Source organism: Mesitornis unicolor, unplaced genomic scaffold (genome assembly GCF_000695765.1).
Source record: "Mesitornis unicolor isolate BGI_N332 unplaced genomic scaffold, ASM69576v1 scaffold17021, whole genome shotgun sequence".
In the NCBI taxonomy this organism is placed as follows: Eukaryota; Metazoa; Chordata; class Aves; order Mesitornithiformes; family Mesitornithidae; genus Mesitornis; species Mesitornis unicolor.
The window spans coordinates 2,518-10,719 of record NW_010164753.1 but is presented as its reverse complement, the minus strand read 5'-3'; the positions used below and the strand labels follow the sequence as shown (position 1 = coordinate 10,719).

General features: G+C 43.8%; 1 protein-coding gene across 1 annotated transcript in view; it reads left to right on the top strand.

Moving 5' to 3' along the window:
* PRKG1 (protein kinase, cGMP-dependent, type I) overlaps window positions 1–7,818 on the top strand; it is a gene marked incomplete at its 3' end in the record, with an annotated part of 22,669 nt that extends 14,851 nt beyond the window's left edge. The window contains exons 3-8 of the mRNA XM_010194426.1: window positions 711–800; window positions 3,023–3,164; window positions 5,311–5,474; window positions 6,392–6,514; window positions 6,612–6,674; window positions 7,752–7,818. Coding sequence (XP_010192728.1) covers window positions 711–800; window positions 3,023–3,164; window positions 5,311–5,474; window positions 6,392–6,514; window positions 6,612–6,674; window positions 7,752–7,818 — 649 coding nt within the window. The remainder of the gene's footprint in view (window positions 1–710; window positions 801–3,022; window positions 3,165–5,310; window positions 5,475–6,391; window positions 6,515–6,611; window positions 6,675–7,751) is intronic.
* Window positions 7,819–8,202: the final 384 nt, after the last annotated feature.

Below are 8,202 nucleotides of genomic sequence, written 5' to 3'. Positions count from 1 at the left end.
GGAAGCAGAGTTTGTTCTTTCTATGGTTTAGGGCAGGATAAGAGTGGTGGGTGGTGAAGACCTCCAACAAGGTGATGTATGTAACCAAGCCGGAGGTATCCGAAAGGGCAAGGGTGCTGTGTCCCCCTCTCAAAGAGATGCCTGAAGCATTTGCCTTTTAACAGAGGAGATCAACCCTGCTCTCAAAAATTGCTCCAGAGACAGATACCCAGGAACGAAACCAAAGCCCTGAGATAAATGCAAAGGCAAGCATGTGGCCAAGGCAGCCTCCCATCAGCCACTAAGGGGGTGCTTCCTTCCCGGGCTGATCCCTGGGATTACCCCAGAGCCTACAGCTTCGCCAGTGATTCATGGGTGACAACTGGAGCCCGACACCCTACCTGGAGGCGGTTTCCTTCATGTTGTAATATTTGCTTCACAAACATGTCCCTGTTACCTAGGCTAGAGCCAAATATACCTTACAGGCTGAGGTCCTGAGGTCCACAATACACTTCACTGCTCAAATGCCCATCCTTTTCTGCTGAAATATGTCCCAGTCGAGAAGAGACATGGAAATGGTCTCATTTAAAGAGACCACTAGCTCTGAAAGATTCCCCTTAGTCTGGTGGTGCTTCCTGGGATGAAGCCCACACTCTGTGAGATGTGGGAATGACTGGTGCCTTTGCTTGTATTGTTGATTTATTTATGATTTTCCCATTTGCCAACGACAGGCTCTACAGAACATTCAAGGACAGCAAGTACCTGTACATGCTGATGGAAGCCTGTCTAGGTGGAGAGCTATGGACAATTCTCAGGGACCGGTGAGTTCTAAGAAACTATTGTCCTACAAAGTGGAATATTTTCTAATATGCCCCCAAATAACCAAAGGTCTTTATCTTTGATGGGCAAACTCTGGATCTTATCAGACCATGTTTGATTTAAGATCCCAGAAAAGTGAGAAGCTATTTTTGTTCCTACACAGTTGACCAGAGACAAAGTCAATCCAGTCATAACAGAATAAGGACTGATTTAGGTTGTGTCCATCATGTACAAGGTTTTGTGTAAGCGGAGACTTACCCAGAGGTGCTTTGTCATGGCTTCTCTGAAAAAATTACAGAATGTAGTGGTTGTAGTGATGGTCATCATGTGATAAATTGCATCTACAATATGTCTTTCACTGTGCTTTCCCCATAGCTTCATCTCTAAAGGGTGCCCCTAAGTAGCTCTTGGCATATTTTCATTTTACTCTAATTAATTAAATTATTATAATTTTTATTATTATCTGGAACAACCTGTTACAACCACAGAAATTACGGATATGTTCTTATTGCCCATGCTACCATTTCTCATGTCTGGGAGCCTGGCTGGAGGGTCAGGCACCTGGTAGGGAAACATGGGACTGTCCTTAGGTTTACAAAGACTTCAGGCACCATGTATGACAGCAGAGAATGACCTTGGAGAGTGCAGCCAGGCATTGAAGGAGGTGCAATATCAAGGCCAGTCTTGCTGCGTTCCTGCAAGACATGCTTTGGAGACAGTGCAGCACCTTTAGGCATCACTGCCATGGCCATTTTAAACTCTGAACTTACAAACCAAGGCCCTAAGCCAGCAGTGGCATTAGTGAGAGTTCATAGTTGCAAACCAAATCTATGGAGAAGTGGATTTTCAAGGTAAAAAAATGCAGAATTCTTCAAAGTCATCTGAAAAAAACCCACAATTTCCCATCCTAGAGAAAGACCTGCTTCTTTCATGTCAGTATTTGCTCTGCTGCCCACCCTCTAACTGTGAATAGCAACATCCACCTTTATTGTGGATAAAAAAATTATAATTTCTTAATATTTAGGACATGGTCAGGTATGGTAATGATGAGCAGTATGAAATCAAGGGCTTTTAGTCCAGATATCACATATTAAACAAGGGCCAGTCATCAAAGTGGGAAACAGGATCAGGCATCAAATCCACATCCTGCAAGGAGCACTACAGGACCATGGAAAAACTCATTAGGAAAGCATGTAATTACACACCGGGCATAATGCACAAGCAAATGTGGTGCTGGTATTTCCTGCCTGGGGAGGGTTTGACCTTGCAGCAGTTGGGTTTGGGTGGGTGTAAGTGGGTTGTGCTGGTGTACACGGGACCTGCACATAACACCCACGGGGCAGGGAAAGGTGCAATGACTCACGTGTAACTAAGTAATAGGCTCGTAAAAGGAACATGATTTAATTAAATTTGAGAAGAGGAAGAAATGCATCGGAAAGATTGATTGGAAAGCAAATATTAAATTAATTTTTAATTACCTAGAAGGAAATTTTTGTAGTTAATCCTTTCCTAACAGCGTGCCTTCTCCGGATCATTAAAATGGGAAGTGTAGCGAAGTTAGCAGGTGAAACAGAGCCTGATAATTTCATCTGTAATTCTTTCAGCTTTAAGTCGTGGTTCTGCTGCCACCTAGCTTAGGCGTGCTTCTGAGCTCAGCCAGCTCCCACCATGCACTCCCAGTGAGCAGGGAGTGTGTGGTTTGCTTCGGAAAACTGGTTGCAATTTGGTGCTGAATGGAGGATCCAAGAGTGCAGTTTATGCTGAATTTGCAATTAACATTTCCAGTCCCAGCAGCTGCAATTTTTCTGCCTTTGTATCTGTTATGAACATTAGTACAGGAATTCTTGATTTACGCAGCTCAAAATAGCTTTTGCACTCAAAAGTCAAAGATTATAATAAAAAAATCAGCTGTTACTTAGAAGGTATTTGTAAATTTTACTTCTAGGAGATGTAATTATAAAATGAAATAAATACTTTTATATTGAATAAATAAAAATATTTTAGATATGAGTGTTTGATATGAAGGTGGATTGAAGGCAAAGATCCTGACTTCAAAACTGGAAATGCAATTAAATGTATATATAAAGGTGAGCTTAGCAACAGCCACTTTCCAGGTGTTAGAGTGGTTCTACTGAACTGTATAGATATTTTAACAGTAGGGTGAAGTCCAGTGGGGAAGAGATCTAATTGCTTTATCCCCTTTTCCCTCTCTTGTTTTACACAGAGGTTCATTTGAGGATTCAACGACCAGGTTCTACACGGCGTGCGTGGTTGAAGCTTTTGCCTATTTGCATTCCAAAGGGATCATTTATAGGGACCTCAAGCCAGAAAACCTCATTCTGGATCATCGAGGTTATGCCAAACTGGTGAGTGCCTGCAACATCGGGTTTTGCAAAAAAAAAAAAGCCACCGCTACTTCCAGAAAACTGGTGTTACAGATAGAGGAGAACACAGGATTAGCCACAGAGGATCAGGAGCAAAGTCCACCCAGCCCAGGTTCCTGTCTCTGACTCATCAGTAGGTGCTGAGATGAGATCGGGAAAAGGATGTTGTCACACACCACTGGGATGTTTTCCCAACCTCCAGCAGATTGAGACTCGGCGCACAGCTGAACAGGGAAATGCTCGTTCTGACTTAAAATTCACATCTGTGATCTTGAAGTGGAAGTGTTTAGAGAAGAGTGTCAGGAGAAATCCACCCAGCTGTTATGGAACTACTGAAAGACTAAAAGATAACTTGAAAATAGGTGTCTTCAAATATTGTTGGGAGAGTGGAAGGACTTGCAACTGTGGGCTTTAGAGGTGACTGGTGGAACAAATTGTGAACACTGCTGTGCATTCTTAATGGAAATATTAATCATTATTCTGTCATGGCAAGAAGTTATTATTATTAATTGCTCTGGACTGTGTTGCTGAACTGGAGCCAATACAGCTTCGTGCTTTAGAAGGGCCACTTGTATTTTAGCAGCAGTAACACACCTGACTGATCTATGCAAGCTCCTCTGGGACAAGCATGTAAGGCTCTGCCTGAAACTGCTCTTCCCAGGAGGTCGTGGTCCTTCTCAGTGCTGTCCCCCTGCAGATCCATCTCCTCAAACCAAGATGGCAGTGTGTGCAAGACCACTCCTCAAATTAGGAAGTTCCTGATGCATTTCACTGTATCGTGTTATTCACTCAAATTACTTTCTTGCCTCAAAAATCACTGTAGAGGTGCTCTGCATGTAAGGTGATGCCAGATGAGACTGTGGAGAGAAGAAAAGAAAGACTTCTCTTGGTGGGAGGTGCTGGAGGATGTGAGCACGTGGGATGCCATCAGTGAAGGATGGGGCGATGCACTTCTAAAAAGAGTTGCTCCAAGAGGGGCTGATGCCCTCCCTGAGAGTCACAGGGCATCAAGGTCTCTGCCTCTCAGGCTGGGGTTTTTTCCCTGCCTTTGGGAAGGGAAACTCAGGAATGACATCAGCAAGTGGGAGCAGTAAGTCAGACCATCACGGACCTTTATGGCCTGGTGACAGCCACCATTTATCACCATGACGCTAAGCCTAATGAATGACATCAGAGTTTATCCTCTACAGCATTTGGCTTAGGCTGGAGGGTTTAGCGAGGTGCAGGAGTGCCCTTCTCCCCACCCCAAGAACCAGGGTTTGTGCTGGTGCCATCACCAACCCTCAGCTCCTTAGACATTGTAATCTTCCTGAATGCATCCATGATAACCCAAGAAGTGTCCCACATCCCTTGTGGGTCTGTGATCATGTAGGACATTTTGCCCCTGCCCAGCACAGGAAGGTGCAGGAGCGTATCACAGCCATCAAGGGACAGCAGAGTGTGCTACAGACCACAGCTCTGAGCCAGCATAGCGCCGAAGCAGGGGAGTGCAGAGGGGGTAGACTTAAAAACACAGTAAGTATAACAACCTAAGCTCTACCTCGGCCCCTAAGGCTTCGGTTCCCAGTATAATCTGAGTGTCTGTGCTTGACAGTGCCATAGGGACACTGCTGTAGGGGCACGCTATGGTTTGTGAGCCTGCTGGCATGTTGTTATAGCCTCAGATAACTTGGGAGGACACTTGTACTGCATCATTTTTTATGCTGGGAGAGAAATCTGAATTTTTCAGTGGATGCCAAAATAGTCGGTATTTAGCCTAAATAGTTCCTTACTCAGGTGGAGACTGGGAGTTAAAAAAACAAACAAACAAAGAAACAAACCAAAAACCAAAGCAAAACAAATCAACCTGAGCTATGGATTATATGAAGTTACATTTCCCTGGAAACCCTCAGTGCTGGCATTTGTTCTTCTTCCCTCACAAGAATCTCCTTTTTATATTACGAAGGATAAATCGGCGAAAAGGTCACTGCAGTTGCCTGGTTCTGGAATGACCCACGATGCTGTAGTTAGGCAAATATTCCCCCGAGGAAACTTTCTTTCTGCTTTGCTTCACTTCAAGAGGAGCGGAGCACACGGCTGACGCTGCCTCTCGTGCTCTGCCCTGATGGCACTCTGCTCCTTTCCACAGGTCGATTTTGGCTTTGCAAAGAAAATAGGATTTGGAAAGAAAACATGGACTTTTTGTGGAACCCCAGAGTATGTAGCCCCCGAGATCATCCTGAACAAAGGTCACGACATTTCAGCAGACTACTGGTCACTGGGAATCTTAATGTATGAACTCCTGACTGGCAGGTATGGGCATTGGGGTCAGCACCACTGCTGAAAATAGAGCTGAATATTTCTGCTGTTGTCACCCTGATTAGGCAAGGGGAAGATTCAGAGCTGGTGAGTGCTGTAGCAGCACAGCACTGGGTTGCTGCACCTAATAATTAGGTTTTCCACTTTAAATCACAGATTCCATGCAGACCTCTCAAAGGCCAAGACATGAGCAGGCTTTTTAGGAAGTGCTGTGAGGTGACACCCGAAAATTCATTTTTGGGTCTGGTCTATACCTGAGAGTGAGCTGAACATGGTGGGGAAAGGGTTGCAGTTCAGCCAGAGAGGTGCAGTGAGGGATTGCTGTACATCTGAAAAGGAAGAGGTAGACTTGACACCATGTGTACTTGAGTCCCTGTATCCATCCCTTCCCTTATTTAGGGTAGGATGTATGTGTTACTGCTCATGTTGGCACTAGCAGCTTCCCTGCACTTTGTCACCTCATCCCCTATCACTTACTCCCAGGATACAGGAGTCAGAAAAGAATCCATCACCTCAACCTGCTTATCTTTTGAGGCTGAACCCAGGCCCCTTTTCTGTTAAACCAATAGAAACCTAATTAATCCCCACTGAAAGCATGTCCCAACATCAAACGGAGAATAAACCAGTGAGCATTGCTCCCACCCTTATTTCTTGGGCTGTTGGGCCATGGGCCACAATGGAAGGGAGAGGTTTAGTAGGTGCTGCTGCAGAAAATGTGACTTTACTCTTTGGTACCTCCCTCCAGCCAGCACCACTGGCAGTATCAGAGCTTCTTGGCTCAGAGATACTTAAGCAAAACATTGCTAACTGTCATCTGCCTTTTCTCATTACTGTATGTTTTGCTTTGTTGATCTTTTTTCTGTTTTAAAGACAAGCTTTTAATAATTTTCTTTTTCCTCTCCTCTCCAAAGTCCCCCTTTCTCAGGCCCAGACCCCATGAAGACCTATAACATCATATTAAGGGGAATAGACATGATTGAATTTCCAAAGAAGATTGCCAAAAATGCTGCTAATTTAATTAAAAAACTATGCAGGTAAGCACACAAAATATAAACACCTTGATCTTATTTACAAATATGTGAATCATTCAAAAGGATTAAGAAGGTAACTGAATTATTATTCATTTTATAGGGACAATCCATCAGAAAGATTAGGGAACTTGAAAAACGGAGTGAAAGATATCCAAAAGCACAAGTAAGTGTCTTCTCCACCATCCATCAGGTCCAACTCACATAAACACGCATTTCAAACACTTCAATTTTCAGAGAAAATGCTCTTAAACTCCTTTGACCTTTCCCTCCTAGTGTGCTTCAGACTCTAATTGAATTTCCATCAGTCTTTTTTCCCCAATGCTTTAGTATAGATGTCAGCCTTGCCTCTGAGCAGAACACATTGCACATTGACCATTACACTTCAATTACTCTAATGCAGAAGAGCATTTGGGAGCAATCTAACTCAGCTACTGCCTGCTTGGGGTTTTTTTTCTTTTCAGTTTGAGGAATCACTTTCCAAGGTTTTCCTTGATTTCCCTCCCTCCCCCCTGCCCCAGCCCAACACATCTTCTCTCTACCCATAATGTTAATTCATAGTCCCTTTTGGTCTGATGGGACAGAGTTGTTAAGTCTTCTAAGTTTTCACACTGCTGAAGGGGAGTAAGAAGAAGTTAGAGACCCATTGCAGCAGTAGGTTATCATCTCATCCATCCATGCAGGTCCTTATCTTGTCCCATCCATGAAGCAACAGAAATGGGTTGGTTGGGTATTTTGGGGTGGACAGATTGAAGGCTCAACTCAGGGCTTATCCACCCACCTAAGCTACTGTAGCTTAAGCAAACCTGAGGTGCCCAAACTAGGAGGAGGACATCCCTGTGCATCCCCTTAGCTCCTGATCTCATATGAAGAAGGGACTTTAGGGGTCTTGTATGGGAGGGATTCACCCTATAGGGAGGAAAAAGCAGCTGCCAGGAAACCAGCAGTGAGGAATGGTTTTCTTCCAAGTGTTGGCAATTTATACTTGTCATGGCATCACCAATGGGTTGCTATACACACTTAATTTTCAATCCCAAAAAACATATATAAAGATGACAGGAGAAATTATCAAGGCTAATTGGACAATTTTAAGAAGATGACTGCAGGAGATCGTCTTCAAGTTGTCCAATTAGCCTTAAGAATTTTTCCTGAATGAAAATGTTTAAGCAATTTAAATTTTGTTTTGTGCTAGAGAGAGATTTTCACTGTGTGTCTAACTGTTTACTTGTTCCCTCCCTTGTAGATGGTTTGAAGGCTTTAACTGGGAGGGATTACGAAAAGGGACACTGACACCTCCTATAATACCAAGCGTAAGTTTTCCTCATTGTTTTCTCCTTCCTGGGCAGTAAGTTTCTTCTACATGAATGTTGTGAGCTTCAGGCACTAACACACTGTAGATAAGTGGCAACAGCATGTGCTTTATAACTTCTGGGGATGCTTGAAGAAGTCACGTTAGAGACATTTCCATCTATATTTGGTCTCTGGGCAGTCTCTTCCAGGAAACGGCAGTTTGGGAAGGGCATGACTATGAGGAAATGCCCTTCTGAGCAGGAGATTGCTGCAGGATTACTCACTACTCCACATTTTTCTCTTTCTCACCTGTTCCACTTGTTTCTTCATCTACTTTTCACATTTCAGTGGAGAGCTGCCACTTTCACCCCTTCCCTCAGATGTGTCCTCTTTCTTTCTCCTTT